Below are 21,097 nucleotides of genomic sequence, written 5' to 3'. Positions count from 1 at the left end.
CAAAGCATCGTAGCATATTTATTGCTTTCACCAATTCAAACGACGACTTTCCTTCTTTCATGTCCCTTACGAACCGTCATACCATGTTAAGATTGTACATACCTTGTTGATGTCATCGCGTCGTATCATGTATCACGCACATGTCCAAACGACATACCTGAGCTGCAGCTCCACCAGTCACAATACATATATCATCTGGGAGCATTAGGACTGAAGCGAAATACAACAAATCGACGTACTCGACTGCTCCAATGCACGAGGAAAGCTAATATCGACCAAGATACAGTAGACCAGATCAGGCCAATCATTGAAACCCGATCACCCAACGTGAAATTGCTTATTCAACCTTCCTTGCCGTTCTCTCAGATTTTCAAAACAGACTTGACAACCCTCTATATACTCTTTACAATCAATCTCCATCCCATTCCACCAGAAATTCTTCGACAGAATTACAATCATAATTTCCAATTCATTATGCGCGTCTTGTACCAGGTGGTCTCCTTGATCCGTAGCCTGATCCTGATTCTGATTACAATCACGGTTTTCCTCTGATATTCCGGGGTATACATCCAGATGAGCATCTTCCAATAATTCTTCCCGAATAATACCCTTGGGGGGAATTAACAGCGCATCACCATCACTGATGATCCCACCATTGATATGTGGTTCAGGTCGAGGTCGGAGGTATAGTAAACCGATTTCACTCAGTATGAAATCCGGGTACTCGCTCTCGCCTCCGTTTCCATTTCCATTTTCGCCCCCAGATTTGAGGGCATTGATCAAGTCGAATAATTCTTCGTCGGACGGATAAGCTTCCAACCATCTTACAGTCTCTTCGTCGAGATCCCGGAGAACTTTCTCCTGTTCGGTTCTATTTCGGACATTGATATTCTTCTCGTTGCCGCCGCCAAGGAGCTTCGTGGATACCTGCTGCTCGTAGTTGTGCTTGTGGTTGCCCTGGCCACGAGTAGGATTGGTACTGGGAGTGATAGCTGAGATCGGCGCGAAGAACGACTGAAGGCCTGTCCGACGATGATGCTGCAATGCGGCATTCTCAGACGCAGGGAGGAGGAGGACTCTAGGTGAAGGGTCCGGGGGATTTAAGAAGGTTCTGAAGTTGTGACGCTGTGAATTCGCAGTAAGATATGTTAAGGGATAATGAGTCGGTTAGCCTATCACGTAACACCCTGTACTCTAGAGTGCAGCAAGGGAATGCCAAAGACATTTCGGACTCGGATTCGAATTCGGATCTGAACTTTGGAAGTTGGAATGTGCGAGAGAGACAGTGATCGCACGTACGAAGTTCCATAGATACCGGACAGATAGGATGAAAGTGTCCAAAGTGACTAGAGCAGTCAATAAGGGCATGTATGCGCCGGTACTGCGATTGATGGGGAGTACAATAATGTATTCACAGTGGGTCAGCACGCGCCAATTCCAGTCCTTATGATTGGGTCAGATATCTTGTCGATATCAGACCAGACTGAAGAAAAAGGAGCAAAAACAAGATCTGGACATGTATTTGATTGTTATGTATGTCTACTCACCCAAGTGCAACATCGTGCGACTGAGTAGCTTCTACGATGATCGACTTGAATCTATAGACTATCCCGAACTACGATACCGCATTGACGTCAATCACCCCAAGTCGACGCGACATCGACAGTATCTCTCATTTAGATTTTCGAGTAATTGGATCATATGACACTCACAGTAAGCCAACTTAAGATACCCACTAATACCCCGAAGATCGACTGGATCGGTGCCCTTCGGTGACCCCACCAAGCCCACCATACCCACAAATAACTCTCATACGGGAATCTCTGGCATTTGACCCTCAGATCAACTTCCACAACTGCGGGATCCACATCGTCCGCATCTTGCTGTTGATACCTCGGAGATGGCGTGCGTGTCTTCGGTTTGCTACCTTCCATCAAGTTTCGGAAATGCCACAAAGAGGAAGAAGAAGAAGAACAAGGATAGGTTCTCTCGACTAGGTGGTTGAAAGGGATCGACAGAGCGAAGAATAGGTAAAAATGTAAAAGGCAATGACTATCTGGTACGATGCCAAAAGCCATGTCGATACTGTTAAAGCGGTCAGGAGGAGTGATAAAGCTTCGAGTGACGGGCTGTTGGGTAATTGGAGACCCGTTATTCGCAACAGCGTGAGTGTCAGCGTCAATATTTATGAGTAGAGTACCATCATTATTGGCAAAGGGCGGCGATCTCTCTCGACCGGGTCATGTTTGCTATTCAGGCCAAGCAGAGATGGAGATGACGGGAATGCCACTTCATGACGATCGACTCACTCTCCCGGAATCGTGAATGTCAATTGATCATTCGCAAAATCCCTAAACCCGTAATTCTGGCATTGCGGCTCCGACACATTCGCCTGACACCATCCCCACACGCCTAGGACTACGTCCGTCCCTCCCGCACGACTGATATCGAAAACGTCTTTATCCACCCTCACAACATGTCCAAGTGATGAATCGGGCGTCATACTGTGCGTCATCGTCAAGAGCAGAGCTGCATACAGCGAGAAGAAGGGAGCGATGAAGGGTCGATAGGTCAAGTAGGATTTGAAGATTTCCAAAGAGTACATCCAGAAGCGATGTGTCCATCCTTGGAGATATACATTCATCTGTTCCAAAAGCGTCCGCGAAGAACGGTCTGATGCATTCTTGGAAGTTCGGGATCCTGATCTTGACTGAGACTCGGATTTGGATGCGGCATTTTCAGCTTGAGCATGAGCATGGACGACTCTGGAGTTCCGCTGTGGTGGTAAAGTGTATCTGCGCGTAGCTACTGACATCCTTCCCAGCTTATTCTGGTCCTTAATATCTAACAATTTAGTCTGTTGTCTGCTAATATCGGGTGTTCGGCTTTTGGTATATGGTTTACGAGGATGCACGCCTTCATTCTCACTCGTCATAGTATTTGGGATATCCACGCGAAGTAAGTTGCCCATATCTGCACTCGGCTTTCCTATTCGGTCGCCGACACGATCAGAATCTTTCTCACCATCCTCCCCGACTAAGTTGTTGACTTGCCCTTTTCTGTCAAGCGTTCTGGGAACCGGACTGACTATTTTCGTTTTCGTATTAGCCTTTGCGAGTTGAGAGATACTAAAGACGGACGGTAAGGTTGAGTTTCCCCGTTGTTCGTGTTCTCGCCGCTCATCTGCGCTTTCGATCTCAGATGTCACATATTGTTGAGTCTCGGATACCGCTCGCTTGTCTTGAGCGGTGGTAGCAGGGGTTATCTCGTATGGTGAATCCATGACGGCCCTCTGTTGGTCAGCAAGCTGATCTCTGTTTGTCGTGGTGGGGGTCTTAGCTGGCCATCCTGTCGTAGCGGGAGTATCGGGTGCGATGGTATCTAGAGGTCTGGAAGAAGGCTTGTATGAAGTTCTTGACCCCCCCCCGGATTTTGCTGTATATGCTGGAGTATCGCCTGCGGAAGTATGAATGTAAGGTGTATAAGCAGACAGATCCGAGCTACGACATAGGTCTGCACTCCTACCATCCGATTGCACATCATCGTCCCGAGGGAACTTGGAAATTGGGATAGGCGGTACAGGTGTTTGAGGTGGAGAATGGGGTGATTTACCCCAATGACTAGAGGTCGAAGTCGATCTTGACCATGATCTTGATCTAGGGCCTGAAGTCGCAGTTGATACGCCTTCTGAAGTTGAATCGAGATGGGAAATGTACGGTGAGAAAGCCGTAGGTGGTCTTGTCGTTGAGTATGTGAATGGCGGCGAGAGGTCGGTCGAGGTGCTATATGCTGAAGAGTCGGGCGATCGAAGCATGTTGGCTGAACGAGGTTGCTCATCTACTGCCTACTTTCTACTATCGGACGATAAGACATCAACAAAGAGCGGTAGTTCGATTCACGCTTACACGATCAGTGATGTGGCCAGATCTAGACATCACGATGAGTTTCAAGATGATTGATTAGCAACACAAAGGATGTTCAAGACAAAGGTTAGTCGCACTGGTACTCATCAGTCCCTTTACGTATGTACAATACATGTCCTTTTACATGCAATAATATGGGATTATACTTTCACGTGTCAGCTCGAGATGATCAAATCACTCTTTGAGGGGTTCGATATCGACATTTGGACCGTATGGAACGATTCTGTTAGGGTTGATGTGTTTGTGCGAGTAGTAATAGTGTTCTTTGATATCTACACAGTGCAAATCACTGTCAGCTCCGTCTTGATAAAACCACTTGTCGCAACAGGCTTACGCTCAAAATTGGTCGTGTCCTTGAATGCTGGATTCTTCCAATAGAGTCGCTGCAACCATTTGTGTAGATGCGGATAATCATGTCGAACTGAGATAGCCTGATGAGCCAGAAGTCAGATATCGAGGGGTATCAAAGACTCACTCAGACCGAAATTGCACTTGAAATGAACGTAGTATACTGGATCATATCGTACGATTGTGGTGTACAGTCTGATATGTGATGAGTAATCAACGATGAATAAATTGAGTCGAGAGCACTACCACGAGGTACAGCTCTACTCACCTGACATCCGCTTCAGTCAATCTTCCACCGATCAAGAACTCCCTTCCGTCGCTCAAGATCTTCTCTATCTTATCTAGACCGGCCGCTAGAGGCTTCACAGCAGCTTCATACGCTTCTTGTGTGGTAGCGAATCCCGACTTGTATACACCGTTATTGATATCATTATATACCCATTCGTTCAACTCGTCGATCTCCTTCTGCAATTCCTTTGGATACAGGTCGAGCGATTGCTGCTCGCCTGAAAGCTGATCGTTGAAAGCCGTGTTCAAGAATCTGATAATCTCGGAGGATTCATTATTGACGATCTTGTTGGTTTTCTTATCCCATACTACAGGTACAGTGAACCTAGCTTGATAATCTGGCTCTACCTTGAAATAGAGATCTCGCAGATGCGATACGCCGAACAGGTTGTCGACGGTAGCAGCTGGGAAAGTATCATCTGAATGCTCGGATTGAGGTGCAGGGTTTTCCGAAGACTTGGCGAAATGCCAGCCCTTTTCCAGCATGTGCGGGTGAACCGTTGATACATCTGCGAATCAACAATTCGGATCAGCTCATTCATGTCGCTTGGATGACAGCTCTACTCACCGATGAAGTCCTCTAATCCCTTCAGCTTTCTGACGATCAACGCTCGGTGAGCCCAAGGACAAGCCAGACTGACATAAAGATGATATCGCCCTGATCGCACTAATCAGCTCTCGTCTTTTCGAACTCGAGGAGAAACCCTCGACTCACCTTTCTCTGGCGGGAACTGCCCATTAGGCTCGATCACATCTCGGAAAGAACTGACTTGTCTCTTGAAAGAACCTGACTTGTCCGCCCAGGAGGTAATATCCTTTTGTGCGTTACTCATTGTTCCAAACTTTCTCTGAATCGGTTGATGTGGTGTATAAGCTGCTGAAGATCGAGTGAATGTTGCAAGTGCTGATCGATGTACTTTGACTGTGCGAGGCAAGAAGATAGACATGTGTTTTCTTGGTTAAATCGTCTGATGAAGAGATTTATGGAAACTATCAAGGCTTTATATATCTACCAGCTGATGACCATCTCATCAGAAGACGACTACTCACCCGGTGAGAATGATTATATAACCGCAATGAATGGTATGTCATCATCACCATCAAATCTTTCCTTTTCCTTCGGAATCTTTCATTCACCCTGTGATCGTGCCTGCTAGATTTGCCGCGTCGATCACAGAATTCGCACAGACGTGTAAACCTAAGCCTCATTACCAATTAATCGTAAGCAGTTTATCCTCTAGATTAGACAGATTCTGTAATCAGCAGTGATTGAATTATGACGACGTCATTGTCGGACTCCACCGTTTATTCCATCCATCTGACAACGAACAACTCGGGGTAAGATCGATAAACGCTATTCTTGATACACATCTATCATCAGACTTATCCTGCTAGCTATCAAGAGCTTCTTTGACACAAAAAGAGAGCGAACAGGACAAATACAACTACATCAAAATGACGACTCTGGTCACCATCCCCAATGTTACGGCTTACCACCTTCCAACACCTACTTCTGACCCCTTACCGCTCTCGACTGGCGAACTCAACCTTACTTTGATCCCCGCCAACCCACCTACTCATCCTTCATCGACTATCACCTTGAATGTCGGAGGATCCTCTTTCCCTTTACTGCCTAACAGCCCAGTCCAGAAGGTTCAGGCGAAAGAACAACATCCAAGTTATATCTTCGCCCCGGTCCCTGCAGACGGGGGAGCACCTGTTGGCCAGGTCAAATTAAGAGTTAAGGATAGGTAGGTCTTCGCGCGTCTACTCCTGTGCCTGCACAAGTAAATCAAATCAGCTGCATAGTCTAATTCCTGCACTGTCCTTTGAACCACTGTTCCTTATTACGCGACAGCACAGCAGGAGACAATGCTAACCTTTCGCTTCGGCACAGTGCAAATCAAGGCGAATGGGATGCTACCGAATCCCTCGCTACGAAATTCGAAGAAGCCCTTAAAGCCAACAAGTTATGGAACGAGACCACTCTATTCGTGGATGACGAGTTTGAGACCGGGGAAACCGCTAAGCACACTCAGAAATGGGGCGAGACCATCGCTGGAGCAGTTACTTCCGCTGGACAAGCCTTAGCTGAAAGATTAGGAGCATACACTGATCGGTGAGTACCACAAGCGCCTGCTGTCTTAACTCCAGACTCCGATAATGGGCATGAGGCATCCCAAGCTTATATACTCCTGCATCACCAGACATGTCGCGCGAACCAACCCTGAACATCCCGCTCCTCCTTCTGACCTCACCAAAGAACGAGCAGAAGCCATTAACCACGGTACCTCTCAGCTCGCTGAATCCGTCGAGGAAGGAGCCAACAAGGTCGGGTCATACGTGCATGACGCCGCTAAGTCAGTCGGAGAAAAATTGCCGGATAGCATTGCCAAGTCTTCTGAGCCAGTCAAGGAGGAAGATAAGGGACAATACAGAAAGATGGCTGAAGAAGGGTGGGAGCAGATCACCATCGCTGCTAAGGGTATCGCTGGTGCTGCAATGACTGTCGGATCGGCTGCTAGTCAGTCGGCACACAGAGCCGTGGAGCATAACTTCGGTAAAGAGGCTGAAGGTGTCGCCCAAGGTGAGCTAAATACCCGGATCCGCTAATATTCTCCTGCTTTTCCTCCACTCAAAGCGCGCATATGAGCACCCACTGACAAGATTCCACTCAACCCACAGATGTCGGCCAGACTGGCGCAAATCTCGGTTCGACCGCCCTTTCAGCCGGTAAAGCCACCAGTGTCATTATGCAAGGTACCAACGCTGCTCAAGGTGCTTCGGCCGCCAAACAGGGGGAGTAGACATCTCGCAGCCGACCTGTCCATCATCTGGGTCCCCCACGACAATCTCTGCATCCGGAGAAAGAGAAGTTGTATCCATAGTATTCGAAGATTGATGAAGAAGTAAAGAGATGTAGCTATCATTCACCGATTCGAACATATTATTCTTCAAGCAATATTGGAATCTCGCCTCACTTCACTAGACCATCGCGTCGGGAGGATCACATACTAATTGGCCCGGCCCTGCTCAGAATTTGCTCCCTGATGAAGGTCCAGGGCTACCGAGGGTGCGCGCCGCTCTTTTGGCAGCTTCTAGCGCCTTTCGCCCTGTGAAGACGAACATGAGAACCTGTACGTGGGCCTGCGGCACTGTGCCGATGAGAGGTCGTATCATTTGTTGATCACTTACCAAGTGAATTTGCCGTGCTCGCGGAGGCGGTGCTAGAGTCTTTTACAGGACGCGCAGGATAATCAGCGGGAACATTCTCAAGCAGAGTTTTCACTGACCATGACTCACTTGTCTGGTTTGGATTGCTGCCCGAGGCTTGGTCAGACGCAGCTGGGGTCTGGCTAGATTGATCAGCGAGGGTAGTGGCTCTCGAATCGAATTGAGGGGATTCGTCTGGCATGTTGATGAGGCGAGATTATGCTGAGCGATAGCGAAAGGATCCTTGCAACATGTGTTCGTGAGGGAACTGAGAATCGATCCAAGTCACGGATTTGCGCTGGTTTTATACGTGAGCCTCGGGCTTATGCCACCTGCCAACGGCCTGGAGCTCAGAGACGTTCAATGGAGAGTCAGAAAGGAGAGTCCAAATTTCAGAAGGCTGTCATGCGTATGATCCGTCCGGAACTTACAAGATCCGTCAGGCACTCCTCGTCTGGGAAAAGTGCTTCTTCGACTTCTCGCATACGGCATAAAGGACGATCTAGGCGTCGCAGAGTTACACGATGTTGCTGTAAAATGGAAAAATACTCCGGAACGAGGCTCTGGTCAATATGCATCATCATACTGTTGATACGGAAGCTCAACGTCCCATATCCAATGCGGAGCACTGCTGCCTCTTTAGCAGAATTGTATGACGGCGGGTGCGATTACTGCTTCCTAAAAGCCCGCCCGAACCCTCCCGCCTTGGACGTAGCTACCATGAGCTTGAGGATTAGCGAAAATACCATCTCTCAAGGAACTGTCTAAGGCAAAGGAAGTTACTGTCGCTCACCCGTGTCGTTGGTCACGCCATCAGTCTGAGCATCTCGAGCATCCCCAAAATCTTTTTCCCAATCTGAATCATCGGATGTGGCATCCTGCACAGAAGGGTGTCGGTACATAGACGTCCCCTCAGAAGTTGCTCTCTCAGAAGACTCGGTATCTCTGCCATCGCCAGAGAAAGTCTGCTTCTTGGTCTCCGGCTGTTGGCCGGTCTGCTTGTTCGTCGTAGAGACAACTTGAGAAGAAGCTGACGACGTGAATTGTTGATGTGCTGAACTAGAGCTCGCCTGTTCTACGGGAGGGTCGCCGCCAATAGTGACATTGCCGCACTGCCAATAGACGCTTTTCTTGCTATCGACCGTATTGTCGCGCACACTGACAGCGTATCCTGTTGGGCGACCTTCTGAGTCGGTAAACCACGTGTCGAATGTACCGGATTCGAAGAACTGCCAGTCTGAGTCATTCGGATTGTTTGACATGCTTTCAGTGTTGTACTGTAACCTTGGATCGTTAGGTTGATAATGGGTTTGTATCTGTTGTCGAGTCAAAGATGTCCGAGAGATGAGAAGAGTGAAGGATCCCGAGCGCAATGTATATGTATATGTATCGAACATACGCGCAAAAATACAAAGAACCAAGTGACGTCGAATGCAGTACATGCAATCGAAGGCTTCGCTTTTAAGGAATTTCGCATGATGGCAGGCATCCGTGGAGTTGACGCAGGAAGCTTCAGACTGTGCGAAGAAGACCAGAACATCGCTCACATAGAATTAGAATGGAGACGATCCCTTCAAAGTCTACGCTATGGAAGACAAGTGGAGTGATCGACCTGGACTTGGAAAAGCAGTGTAGCCTGAATTGAGCGATCGCTCCACCTCAAAGGATCTGTTCGTGTGAGCCTTCCAATCCTCAGACGATCCTTTCAATGCACTCCATTTTTCATCATATTGCGAGCTATCCACCGTATAAAAATGAATATCACACGACATGCATGTAGAATAGACACAAAGCAGCATATTTGTAGTGGGTATATTTATGGTGGCTGAAACCGATCGTGAAGTCAAGCCAGTGCTTGAGGTGTGGGCCGAGGATCGGAGTTCGGCGGGCTCATTGCGTCTTGCTTGCGCCAGTACCGGCTTGAGAATACTCATTTAGTCTCAGTGTTCTTGCTGTAACACCGGCACATGAAGGGGTTAGCTTGAGACGACATAATCTATGATGATCAGCTTACTGGTGTATCGAGTCCCGCCGTTGGACTGGTAAGCATTGTACCATTGATCGTATGGGCCATATGTGGGATCATGGGCAATCATACTAGCTCCATCGTCATCAATGGGACCTCCTTGCCTATTCACCTGTTTCCATTTCTTCCTTTCGAAGTGATAATGGCCTTCATAGGATATTTGACCCCCCTCGATCTCTTTGGCTTTGTGTCCTCGCCACTTATACTTCATATACGAGGGAGTCGACAGGTCTCCGAGCGGTTCTTCGCACGATGAATGGGTAAACTCCCGATCATCAGGTAGGGATCCTTGTGACGAAGGGGTACCAATTCTGGTGTCTTGAGTACATTTCCACGGTCCATTGCTCTCGTCTCTGGTGAACTCCACTTGGAAGCCCTGTCCTACCTGATTATTGACGAAGCCTGTAGCGACTATGTAGTTGATGTCCTGAGAGAAGCCTGATGACATTTTCGATGAATCAGAATGTGGTAGAGTGGATTGTGGGGAGGAAGTGGACGATGTTTTGAGGTAAGAAACGATGGACGCGGACCTTTATGTGGATTCTGTGCGTATTCTTGCAATGACATGCCGTTACATTCAACTTATTTCCCATCGAGTCAAACTCATGCTTGAAGGCGGTCGTCAAAGGATACATAGGACTGTCCTTTCAGGCCGCCTCTTGGAGGCTTTTGACGTCACATGTATCTCCATTCGTCTTTGTCCTCATCCAACATTTACATGAGAATCTGCCGGGAGTCAAGAGCGGCCTAAGCGAGTCCTCTCTAACGCTGAGTCGACTCCGATCAGCCGGCACCTGGGCAAAGGCTACCGGATATAAGGAAGACCTTCGCGTGGTTGGGAAGTCGCGTATCGCGATGGTGATATGTATGATGCATTCACTGTCTTACCCGCTTGTCATCATGTTCAACCCTGGTCAAATGCTCAGCGGTGCATGCATAGTTGTCTAGCACATGTCATGCATGAATAAGATTCTGTCTCAGCGAAGCAGACTGAAAGTATAGAATTGTGGATTCAGGGTAAGTTAACCGCCACGCCACATTCTGAGGAAAGGTCATGTCCCATCCCATAGCGCGCCCAATGTTTGTCGATCAACAACATTACAGTACCAGTGCAACAACGATGGATGAAGTTTGACCGCATTTGGTTGACCATGTCTTCCACATACATTCACCATCCTCCATCTGATAATTCCGGTATCTCTACCTGTCAGTAACTGACTCTCAGCGTGGAAAAGATAGTATCCTATCCAACAGAAAATCGTCGACTCCGTAAAAGTTCGACCAAATCCGATCGATGAGACAACCTAAACAACGCGACTGATTTTCCTTGTTTTCCTTATTGTCTTATTCTGTTAGCTTAGTGAGTTGCTGGCACCAACACTGCGATCTCATTCTTACTCCACAATCCCTATACTCCCCATGTCTGCGATGCCAATGACCATGATGGGATGAGCTGATGCATACATGCATGCAGATCTCACCAAACCATGACTTCACCTAAGATCCGTCGACAATCCTCATCGACATCAGCGATCACTCAACCTCTCGGAACAAGCAGTGTCACCCGGACTAGATCTTCAGCTAGATTAGCAGCATCCACTTCATCATCCGCCTTGAGAGCCTCTGCATCCATCGCAATTAAGAACAAGCTTGTTGTGTACGACGAAAACGCTTCTTCCCCTTTCACGGGTGCTGACAAGGTAGGAGCGCTGAGGGCTAGTGCATCGACCAAGAACTTGAGGAGCAGGGGACCACCGAGGGAAAGTAAGAGTATAAGCAATATGAACAGTGTGATGGTATCAGAATCCAAGCTTTCAGAGAAAGGTAAAATGTTGGAGCTTGGAGCGGAGACGGAGAAGACTAAGAGGAAATTGGAAGGAAGTAGTCCGAAAGGAGCGAGGAAAGTCCCGAAGGTCACGATCACTCATAAACTCAGATCAAGCACCAATAATGGAATCAGGAAGGAACAAGTTCGATTACGATCAGTAGGACATCAATCCTCTTCGGAATCACTCAGATCACTTCAACCCTCTGTCTCATCCATACCTTCCACGCCATCCGCATCGATACCGACCACGACAACTAGTACACAACCGCTTGTCTTGCCCATCGCAACAAATAATTCGCAATCGCTTGCGACTGCTCCTACTCCAGCAAGAGAACTGTTGAAGAAGGTCGAATCGGACGGTGTACCGGCTAGTCCGACTGATTCTCCTCCCAGCCATATCGCCTTCGTCGCGCGACCACCTACACCCCCTAGAATGAAGGAACGGCCTGTCAATACAATGTCTTTCAAATCCATAATCACTTCTATTCCAGTGACCCCTCGCAAGGATGAGAAGATGGACGTGGACAAGCCATTATCCAGAATGCCTGCTTCACTTAGAAAAACACCCGGGCCACCTACTATGCCGGCATCGCTCAGCTTGAAGAGACCTGCATATGTACCCTCTACACCATCTCAGCACTTATTCCATCTACCTCAGAGTACGATCAAACCCACGTCTACTACCCCTTGCCTAGCTCTCTCGCCGTATAAAGTATCTTCAGCACAGGCTGCATCGACGACGCCTGCAAGACCACCTCCGTCCAACGTGTCAAGAATGCCCAGTGCCTTGGCTACTCCAAGTATGCGAATGAAAGCACCCTCTCCGCTGTCAAGTCGAACATCTGCAGGCAAGACCAAAGCGGGAAATCAGCCAACCTTGGACTCCTTCTTGTTGAAGAAGGATTTGTTGATGGACGTGGACAGAGAAGCGGCCCCTCCGATGATCCGTACTCCTGAAAGTAGTGAAAACATAGCATCGCCGACTGCCCCTATCGACACCGCTCTTGTTGAGCTGAAGATCTCACCTCATAGAGCTGAACGGTCTGCTCAAGATGAAGGAGAAACTCATCCTCCGAAATCCGACGTGACTGTCAATCTCATGCAAGAGCCGCCTATACCGAAGATGGCTCCTCTGACAATCCCAAAGAGCAGCTCAATACGCAACATGAACAGCATGGGCCCGCCCAGTAGAATACCCATTTCTCGACCTTCCAATGCGGCTTCTTCTTCTGCAATACCGCTCACAGTGAAGAGAACCGAAAGTCAACAATCTCTGGCGAGAAATCGACCTGCAAGTACCTTACCTGAGCGCCGACCGTCTTCCCGACCTTCTCTTGTGCCAACACCTGATCTTACCAGTACACCAGAGGAACAAGCAGTCAATCCGGTGGTCAAACGCAAACCATCTTACCCCTCTTCCTTGGGCTCGGGGCCTTTATCTAGACCAACCCAACGAATCGTATCCAATCCCGTTGTCCAGCCTCGATCGACCTCGAATCCTTCACCTACGCCAGACGATGCGATGGAGCCTGCAATTCACGCTCAGGGACAAAGATCGGTTTCGGCACCAATCCGATCAAGGTTGAGCTTGAGTACGAGGGAAGGCCTGAATTCCGAAACTTCCAAATCGCTCGCTGGGCTCAGTGATGCGCTTAGCAAGCTGAAAGCTAAACGAACTGAAGGGGCTGGGAATACTACTATCACTAGCATAGATATCGGCTCAACTTCAAAGCCTAGGCAGAGTATCAGTGAATTACCATCTATCAGTATCTCAGAACACCCAGTAGACGCCAGAGCAAGACAAAGTAATTTATCGGCATCGACTTCTAGGCTATCTGCATCAGGACATCGACCACGAGGATCCGTTCTACCCGGAACCGGGAACACGTCTATCTCATCGGACGAAGACGGAAATGAGACCAACGCCAATATCAATGTCGGAGATACCTCTATAGCAGCTTTATTGTGTTCGACGAACGGAGCGAGGTGTTTGGAGGGCGTAAGAGCTTTCGTTGATGTTAGAACGGCCGATGGGGAAGATAGTAGTAGGATCTTCATTGATATTTTGAAAGGACTGGGAGCGAGAGTATTCGTGAAACCGAGCGAGAGGTGTACCCATATAATCTATAAATCTGGAAAACCGTCGACTTTGGCTTGGTATAGGAAATTCCTCGATGAGCACGATTACCACCAGGAACAACACCTCTCAAACCCACAAACAGGTATGGATACGAATTCAAATGCGGATGTGGATGAAGTAACGAAAGAACAAGAAGCGCGAAAGAAGAAGGTGCCGTGTGTGATAGTGGGAATCAAGTGGGTGATGGAGTGTAAGAAGTCTGGGAAGAGGTTACAAGAGGATAAGTATTTAGTGGATATTTCCCAGGAAGACGTTTTCCAAAAAGTGAGTCTGACCTCACCGATCCATCAATCTCCAATTGTCGAAGCTTGTACACGCGTCCGATTTGGAAGTCAATTTATCTTCTGATGTGGTTCGGTCGCTGAGGTTATGATCAACGTAGCGACGTAAATCCATGGAACCCAAATCGTTGGCTGCGTCGCAATCGCATAGTCACGGGTTGGGTTTGGGTCAGCCAAGTACGATGAGACAAGCCTGTGAGTATTCGTCGCCCTCCCATCGAGTCACCCGACTTCATGGAAAAAGTTGCTGATTGGTGGTGCACTATCAGTACTGGACGTTGCTCAAGCTAGGAAGAGGTCACTGATGTATGCTCGTAAGTACTGTGTTCCCCATCAATCGGGATCCTGCAGGAAAAGACACGAGCTAATTCGCTATTTCTCTTTTGTCATTTGTCGCTCACTCTGACAGCTAAAGTCTCTTCCCCGTTGAAGAAAGGATACAGTAGAAATGACGATTGATCGAATGACTCTCCCAAAGAGCGGAACACTTGCCCGAGCATATACATATGGAAGAGCGTGCTTTGATCGGAGGGTTGTTGTATAGTAGATTATTACGGATTTGATGAATTTGACGATTTGCACAATTTCCTCCTTCCACTCTGCTCGTGTTGAGTCATTGACGAGATCTGCATGGTGCGTGCGTTTCACGGTCAAAGGGTATTGATACAGTGAGGTATGGATCAGATTCAAGTCAATTTTTCGTTAGATATGCGTGTATGTTCGTGTCGATGAGAGATATTGTCAAATTTTCATCATGGATGAGATGAAGTGGACCGGCTGAGCTGTTCTGACATTTGCGTCTCAGCTGTATCCGACTAAGCGTGATTCCACTTCCGACCTGGCAATTGAATACTCACGATAGCTAATCAGTCGTCCAGCGCCGTCCGCCGTCCGTAATGTAGATCCTGGGGATGCTACGGATTGTATCGCCAATGACCTGACCCGAAGGAAATATTCCATCTTTTACCTACAAAGTATCACCAGTATGAGCACCCGTTCCCACTGAAGATTGAATAACATTTTGAGACTCCAGGATCACACACCGTTGATGTTGAGATACATGACCTATTCATTGCATCAAACCATCAGTAAGCGAATGGGTACAATGTCTTGACTCATCATACTCGGAGTTCAACTCTGAATCCAGAAAGAAGACTGACCTTGGGTATCAGAGTGATACGTTTATGATCTAGTCAAGTATAGATAGTCAACGAAGGGCATGTTGGGGTGATAAAGCGAGAAGGCGGGATACTTACATGAGAATGGCATTTTCACTTAGCACTTCTATCCTGAATTGTGAGCCGTCTAGCGATGACACTTGGGTGTGATCTGGGACTGAGATACTGATGAGGGCAGATGCTATGTGGGATGATATTCTTGATAGCAATAACGAGGTTGATCTCAGCGTTCTCTCATATACACGTTTTCCTGTCGTTATGAGTGGGTTTTTCTCATGTTTTGAATGTTCTCTCTGATTTACGCTATGACGCCAAGTCAAACACACAGGCACAGCCTAGATCAATCATGTTTTGCCACCCGCAAGAACCCAATTTACGTAACGCAGCATTCCAGACCGCACGCTTCAGCAACTTGCTGCTTGAGTACGGTTTGTTATGTTGACATGATGTTCTTATAATCCGCTTTAGCTGCTGCCTGAACTATTCACAACATCATCCGCCCATCGCCATCACCATCGCAGCCGTCCTCAAGATGTCTTCCAACGGCACGAAGTTGTCCTTTTCTTTCGCTGCTCCCGCAGCAGCTTCATCCTCTAAAACAGGCGGTGGCCCCTCTGCAGATCCAAAATCAAATATGGAATTACTCCTAGCTCGGACCAAAACTTCCTCTGCTTCTTCCTCCTCGAAATCTGTACCTGCGCCCAGCAAGAAAGCCGCTTTCTCATTTGGTGATGACGATGATGAAGACGATGACGAGAATGCAAGTGGTCTGAACGCATTCGCTGGTCCATCCTCATCATCATCATCATCGAAGAAGAAGCCTTCCAACAAGCAAGCTCCAGTGGGACAAACGAATCTATTATCGCGCTCCGAGCGGAAAGCGCAAAAGGTAGCTGAGAGTATAGATCAGAGTATATTCGATTATGATACGCATTACGACACGATGAAGTCGGTCGAAAAGGCGCACGAGGAAGCTCGGAAACAGGAAGCGGAAGAGAGGAAACCGAAATATATCGAGAGTTTCCTTGCGTCCGCTCAGACTCGACGATTGGATAAGCTCCGTGCGGAGGAGAAGATGTTAGCTCGTGAAAGAGAGAAGGAGGGGGATATGTATGAAGATAAGGAGAAATTCGTCACGGATGCGTATAAGAGACAGATGGAGGAGGTGAAGAAAGCTGAAGAGGAAGAGAAGAAACGTGAAGGTATGTTCACTGTTTTAGCTTTGGTTTATATCGTCTTTCGTCCAATCCACTTTGTCAGAGCGACTTACCTGGATCGATCATCCTCATCAATCTCTTTTCATGACATTGCCTCTCGGACGACTTCTGCTGCGACGTCTGCATCTGATAGAAAACATCGTGCTGACCTTCGATTACTCGTGATAGAGGAACTACGAAAAACGCGATCTGGACCAGGATTGACGGAATTCTACAAATCGATGCTAGAATCTTCCGAAGCTGAGAATGCAGCGGCAGTAGCAGCTACTTCTGCCCCGCAAGCTGGTCCGTCTTTGGCTATACGACCGCCCACTGCAGCTGCTCCTTCAGCCGCAAGAGACGATTTCGATGACGAAGAGGAGTACGATCCGCTTTTAGCCAGAGAAGCGAAATCACAAAAGGAGAAAAACGGGAGCGAAAGTGGGGGACTAGATGCGGGTGCGGGTAATGGACGTACGAGGGAAGATGTGGAAAGGAACGATGAAGGTGAAATATTAGATAAGAGATCATTACTTAAAGCAGGACTAAATATAACGAAGAAACCTAAACCCGTTTTACCGAACTCGTTATTGACGAGCCAGAGATCAGGAGAGGTGATTGAGGGACCGTATAAATCCCGAGCGGTAGGAACGGCTGCCTCGCATGCGGAGAGGATGGAAAGGGAACGAAGAAGGTTAACAGAGCAAATGAGGGAACAGGCGGAGAAAAAGAGACAAGAGGAAGAAGAGAGGATAAGGAAGGAAGAGGAAGAAGCGAAGAAGAGGAGGGAGGGCGATAATGGAGATGCGGAGCGAAGGAGGCAAGAAGCCAAAGAGAGGTTTTTGGCTAGGAAAAGACAGAGAGAGGAGGATGAGAGGAAGGAGAAGGAGAAAAAGGCCAGAGAGGAGTAGACGTTCTACCTCTTGGGCTATTGGTAATGGCAGGTCAGTGTCGAGTAATAAAGTACACTTATGTATAGCCTGTGAAGTACTCTGTATTTTTCTTGATGTTTGATGCTGCAATCGCCAGCTTGCTTGTATCCCATTTTGTTGCAGCACGCTGTACTCAGTCTCCCGTAGATATATCGTGTCAACCTACAACATGCCCCAGAGCGCTGCATGTTATCTCCTCACAGCGATCTACAGGCTTGATCCGTTACCTATACACTTTATCTTATCGAGATCGAATTTAGACAATCACCTCGCTTGCATGAGACTACTACGCATACACGCCACGACTCGGGATTGCCAGCTACGAGTCAGAATGCCACATCATTGCATTCTTATTGCGCCATTCTGATAAACCCTAGTTTAATTCGTATAATATTTCCCTGAGATAGCCTGATTTTTTTCCTGCGCACGGTGTTGCTCTGATTTTTTTTTCGATTCAAGCGTGTCTCGAGGTTTCCATTTCCATCGTACCATACATACCATCCCTTCCCATCTCATATTGGTATAACATTTCTCTTCTTCTCATCCTTTTCTTTCTTCCTCTCTTCTACATAAATCATAAAAATACTATACAAAATGGTCAAGTCTGCTGTCTTAGGTTACCCTCGTGTCGGTGTCAACCGATCGGCCAAGAAGGTCAGTACAGCTTCCGACCCATCATCGTGATCATCATCAAGAACGTTCGATCATCTTCTTCCTCCTTCATCGCTCGATCGAGGGAACATTCTATATCACTTGAGTTGGACTGAGCTGACTTCCACGATACATCTAGGCCATCGAGTCTTACTGGGCTGGTAACACCTCCGAGGAGCAACTCTTGGAGACTGCCAAGAACATCCGAAAGGAGCGATGGGAGTCCATCAAGAACGCCGGTGTAGACACTATTCCATCGTAAGCTGCTCCCTTCGATTGGTCCAGGAAATGCAGCAGCTCACCCCTATTGATCCTGCAGCGGTGACTTCACCCTCTATGACCACCTCCTCGACCACTCCTTCAACTTCGGTGTTATCCCTCAACGATACGTTGAGCAAAAATTGTCTCCTCTCGACACCTACTTCGGTAAGTCAGCTTGTCTGTAGATATCTGACTTTTAGCTGACCTTCTGTCATTCAGCCATGGGTCGAGGAAGACAAGACCGATCCAAGGGTATCGATGTTGTTGCCTCCGAAATGGGTAAATTGTGAGTATACCTGATCACAAATCTTCCAAATATCACGCACGTGGCTGACCGTCCACCCTTCTGTGATCCCTCAGCTTCGACTCCAACTACCACATCGTCAAAGTTGACCACTCCCCATCCACCGAGTTCTCGCTCAAGAACAACCAACAATTGAACGAGTACAAGGAAGCCAAGGAACTCGGTATCACCACCCGACCCGTTCTTTTCGGTCCCATCACCTACCTCTCTCTTGTCCGAGCTGGACGAGATGCCCCAGCCGACTTTGAGCCAATCTCCCTCCTTGACAAATTGATCCCTGTCTACAAGGAACTTTTGACTCAACTTAAAGAAGCTGGTGTCGAGGAAGTGCAAATCGACGAGCCCATCCTCGTTTTGGACAAAGCCGAATCCCAAGGTGACCTCTTCAAGAAGACCTACGAGGCTCTCGCTCCCGTCGCCCCCAAGATCACCATCACCACCGCCTACGGACGAGTTGGTAAATCCATCGAATTCCTCAAAGACCTCCCCATCCACGCCCTCCACCTCGATCTCGACAGAGAACCCAAACAACTCGATGAAGTCCTTGCCGCCCTTAAACCCACCAAAATAGCCATCGAACTTGGTGTTGTCTCCGGTAGAAACATCTGGAAGAACGATCTTAAGGCTTCCAAGGCTCTTGCCGACAAGGCCATCGCTGAGCTTGGTGCTGACCGAGTAACCGTCTCTACTTCTTCTTCCCTCCTCCACACCCCTATCTCCATCAAGGTTGAGACCAAATTGACCCCTCAACAAGTCTCCTGGTTGTCCTTCGCTACCGAGAAGTGTGAGGAAGTCGCCACCCTTGCCGGTGCCCTCAACGGTAAGGAATCCGAGGCTTTCGAGCAAAACTCCAAGGACATCGCTGCCCGACGAGAGTTCGAGAGAACCTCCGACTCCGCCGTCCGAGACCGAGTTGCCGCCATCACCGAGGAGCAACTCAAGAGAAAGTCTCCTTTCCCCGCTCGACGAGAGGCCCAAAAGAAGCACCTCAACCTCCCCAAATTCCCCACCACCACCATTGGATCTTTCCCTCAAACCAAGGAAATCCGAGTTGCCCGAGCCAAGTTCGGTAAAGGTGAAATCACCAAGGAGGAATACGAGAAAGCTATGGAGAAGGAAGTCGCTTCCGTTGTTGAATTCCAAGAGAAGGTTGGACTTGACTTGCTCGTCCACGGTGAACCCGAGAGAAACGATATGGTGCAATACTTCGGTGAACAATTGACCGGTTTCATCTTCACTCAACTTGGTTGGGTTCAATCTTACGGATCCCGATACGTCCGACCCCCCATCGTTGTCTCCGACGTTTCTCGACCATCTCCTCTTTCCGTCAGATGGTCTTCTTACGCTCAATCCCTCACCAAGCTCCCCATGAAGGGTATGTTGACCGGTCCCGTCACCATCTTGAACTGGTCTTTCCCTCGAGCCGATGTCACCAAGGAGATCCAATCTAAGCAATTGGCTCTTGCTCTCCGAGACGAAGTCGTCGACCTTGCCAACGCCGGTATCAAGGCTATCCAAGTCGACGAGCCTGCTATCCGAGAAGGTCTTCCCCTCAGAAAGGCCGATTGGGACAACTACCTCACCTGGGCCGTCGACTCTTTCAGACTCTCCACTTCCGGTGTTGAGGATGACATCCAAGTCCACTCCCACTTCTGTTACTCCGACTTCGGAGATATCTTCCCCTCCATCCAAAGACTTGACGCCGATGTCATCTCGATCGAGGCCTCCAAGGCTGATCTCAAGTTGTTGGACGTCTTCAAGTCATACGGATACTCCAACGAGATCGGTCCCGGTGTTTACGACATCCACTCTCCTCGAGTCCCATCGGAGCAAGAGATCAAGGATCGAATTGCCTCCATGGTCAAGGTGCTCCCCGCCGACCTCATGGTTGTCAACCCCGATTGTGGTCTTAAGACCCGAGGATGGAAGGAAACCGAAGAGTCCCTTGCCAACTTGGTTGCCGCTGCCAAATGGGCCAGAGAGACCTACGCTTAATTGATTTGATTTGATTCGAATCAAAGCGTAAGTTGGGTTTCTTCATCAAAATTGCATGAGCTTCAACACTCTCATATTCATTTTCTTTTTCAATTCAATCCATTGTCATGTTTATTATCCATCATTGTTTTATACCCTTTTCTCTCGTTTGTACAATGTATAAGGCGTTTTTGGGGCGTAGGGCGTAGGGGCGTTAGAACGATGTCGACGACTCGGTACGAGTGTTGAAATAGTAGTAGTAGTGAAAGAAGAAAAATTACACAGTAAATAGTAAAGATAATTACTCGAGTAATTATACAAGAAAAAAACAGAAAAATGCAGTCTGTTCAACCGGCCTTTCCCCATTATCTCGCATCTTCATGCAAACTGGATCGGCAGATCAGACTTTGCAATCATTGACTGGATGCCAACTGAATCTTGCGAATCTCGCAGAAAATCAACCATATGATCTATACCTGACCAATCAAGGCTTGAATCGATTGCTGTGCTGACGATCCTCCCTTGATCTTTTTACTGATGATGACGGATGATGA

The 21,097-nt window shown here is 48.1% G+C and overlaps 9 protein-coding genes across 9 annotated transcripts; 4 read left to right on the top strand and 5 right to left on the bottom strand.

Annotated features, from left to right (window-relative positions):
* Nucleotides 1–318: 318 nt before the first annotated feature.
* I303_100558 (uncharacterized protein) lies at nucleotides 319–3,814 on the bottom strand (the record flags this gene model as incomplete). Its single annotated transcript, XM_065968141.1, has 6 exons — nucleotides 319–1,125; nucleotides 1,300–1,381; nucleotides 1,548–1,615; nucleotides 1,713–1,883; nucleotides 2,054–2,129; nucleotides 2,310–3,814. The coding sequence occupies 6 exons, from the start codon at nucleotides 3,812–3,814 to the stop codon at nucleotides 319–321; spliced, it is 2,709 nt and encodes a 902-aa protein (XP_065824213.1).
* A 283-nt stretch (nucleotides 3,815–4,097) lies between these two features.
* I303_100557 (uncharacterized protein) lies at nucleotides 4,098–5,392 on the bottom strand (the record flags this gene model as incomplete). The annotated part of the gene is made up of 6 exons (XM_018403929.1): nucleotides 4,098–4,195; nucleotides 4,258–4,344; nucleotides 4,399–4,466; nucleotides 4,540–5,068; nucleotides 5,128–5,217; nucleotides 5,275–5,392. 6 exons carry the CDS (start codon nucleotides 5,390–5,392, stop codon nucleotides 4,098–4,100), a joined length of 990 nt encoding a protein of 329 aa, XP_018266583.1.
* A 622-nt stretch (nucleotides 5,393–6,014) lies between these two features.
* On the top strand, nucleotides 6,015–7,366 carry I303_100556 (uncharacterized protein; the record flags this gene model as incomplete). The annotated part of the gene is made up of 4 exons (XM_018403928.1): nucleotides 6,015–6,310; nucleotides 6,457–6,678; nucleotides 6,767–7,146; nucleotides 7,245–7,366. 4 exons carry the CDS (start codon nucleotides 6,015–6,017, stop codon nucleotides 7,364–7,366), a joined length of 1,020 nt encoding a protein of 339 aa, XP_018266582.1.
* Nucleotides 7,367–7,592: 226 nt separating this feature from the next.
* I303_100555 (uncharacterized protein) lies at nucleotides 7,593–7,974 on the bottom strand (the record flags this gene model as incomplete). Its single annotated transcript, XM_018403927.1, has 3 exons — nucleotides 7,593–7,706; nucleotides 7,755–7,786; nucleotides 7,863–7,974. The coding sequence occupies 3 exons, from the start codon at nucleotides 7,972–7,974 to the stop codon at nucleotides 7,593–7,595; spliced, it is 258 nt and encodes an 85-aa protein (XP_018266581.1).
* A 466-nt stretch (nucleotides 7,975–8,440) lies between these two features.
* Nucleotides 8,441–9,034, bottom strand: I303_100554 (uncharacterized protein; the record flags this gene model as incomplete). The annotated part of the gene is made up of 2 exons (XM_018403926.1): nucleotides 8,441–8,487; nucleotides 8,566–9,034. The coding sequence occupies 2 exons, from the start codon at nucleotides 9,032–9,034 to the stop codon at nucleotides 8,441–8,443; spliced, it is 516 nt and encodes a 171-aa protein (XP_018266580.1).
* Nucleotides 9,035–9,662: 628 nt separating this feature from the next.
* Nucleotides 9,663–10,246, bottom strand: I303_100553 (uncharacterized protein; the record flags this gene model as incomplete). Its single annotated transcript, XM_018403925.1, has 2 exons — nucleotides 9,663–9,724; nucleotides 9,787–10,246. The coding sequence occupies 2 exons, from the start codon at nucleotides 10,244–10,246 to the stop codon at nucleotides 9,663–9,665; spliced, it is 522 nt and encodes a 173-aa protein (XP_018266579.1).
* A 1,039-nt stretch (nucleotides 10,247–11,285) lies between these two features.
* On the top strand, nucleotides 11,286–14,506 carry I303_100552 (uncharacterized protein; the record flags this gene model as incomplete). Its single annotated transcript, XM_018403924.2, has 4 exons — nucleotides 11,286–14,030; nucleotides 14,149–14,242; nucleotides 14,317–14,361; nucleotides 14,457–14,506. 4 exons carry the CDS (start codon nucleotides 11,286–11,288, stop codon nucleotides 14,504–14,506), a joined length of 2,934 nt encoding a protein of 977 aa, XP_018266578.2.
* A 1,251-nt stretch (nucleotides 14,507–15,757) lies between these two features.
* Nucleotides 15,758–17,332, top strand: I303_100551 (uncharacterized protein; the record flags this gene model as incomplete). Its single annotated transcript, XM_018403923.1, has 2 exons — nucleotides 15,758–16,427; nucleotides 16,611–17,332. 2 exons carry the CDS (start codon nucleotides 15,758–15,760, stop codon nucleotides 17,330–17,332), a joined length of 1,392 nt encoding a protein of 463 aa, XP_018266577.1.
* A 615-nt stretch (nucleotides 17,333–17,947) lies between these two features.
* On the top strand, nucleotides 17,948–20,564 carry I303_100550 (5-methyltetrahydropteroyltriglutamate-homocysteine S-methyltransferase; the record flags this gene model as incomplete). Its single annotated transcript, XM_018403922.1, has 5 exons — nucleotides 17,948–18,007; nucleotides 18,144–18,262; nucleotides 18,324–18,430; nucleotides 18,485–18,551; nucleotides 18,626–20,564. The coding sequence occupies 5 exons, from the start codon at nucleotides 17,948–17,950 to the stop codon at nucleotides 20,562–20,564; spliced, it is 2,292 nt and encodes a 763-aa protein (XP_018266576.1).
* Between the last annotated feature and the right edge of the window lie 533 nt (nucleotides 20,565–21,097).

This window comes from Kwoniella dejecticola, chromosome 1 (genome assembly GCF_000512565.2).
Source record: "Kwoniella dejecticola CBS 10117 chromosome 1, complete sequence".
NCBI classification, from domain to species: Eukaryota; Fungi; Basidiomycota; class Tremellomycetes; order Tremellales; family Cryptococcaceae; genus Kwoniella; species Kwoniella dejecticola.
This window is presented reverse-complemented; position numbering and strand designations above follow the sequence as displayed.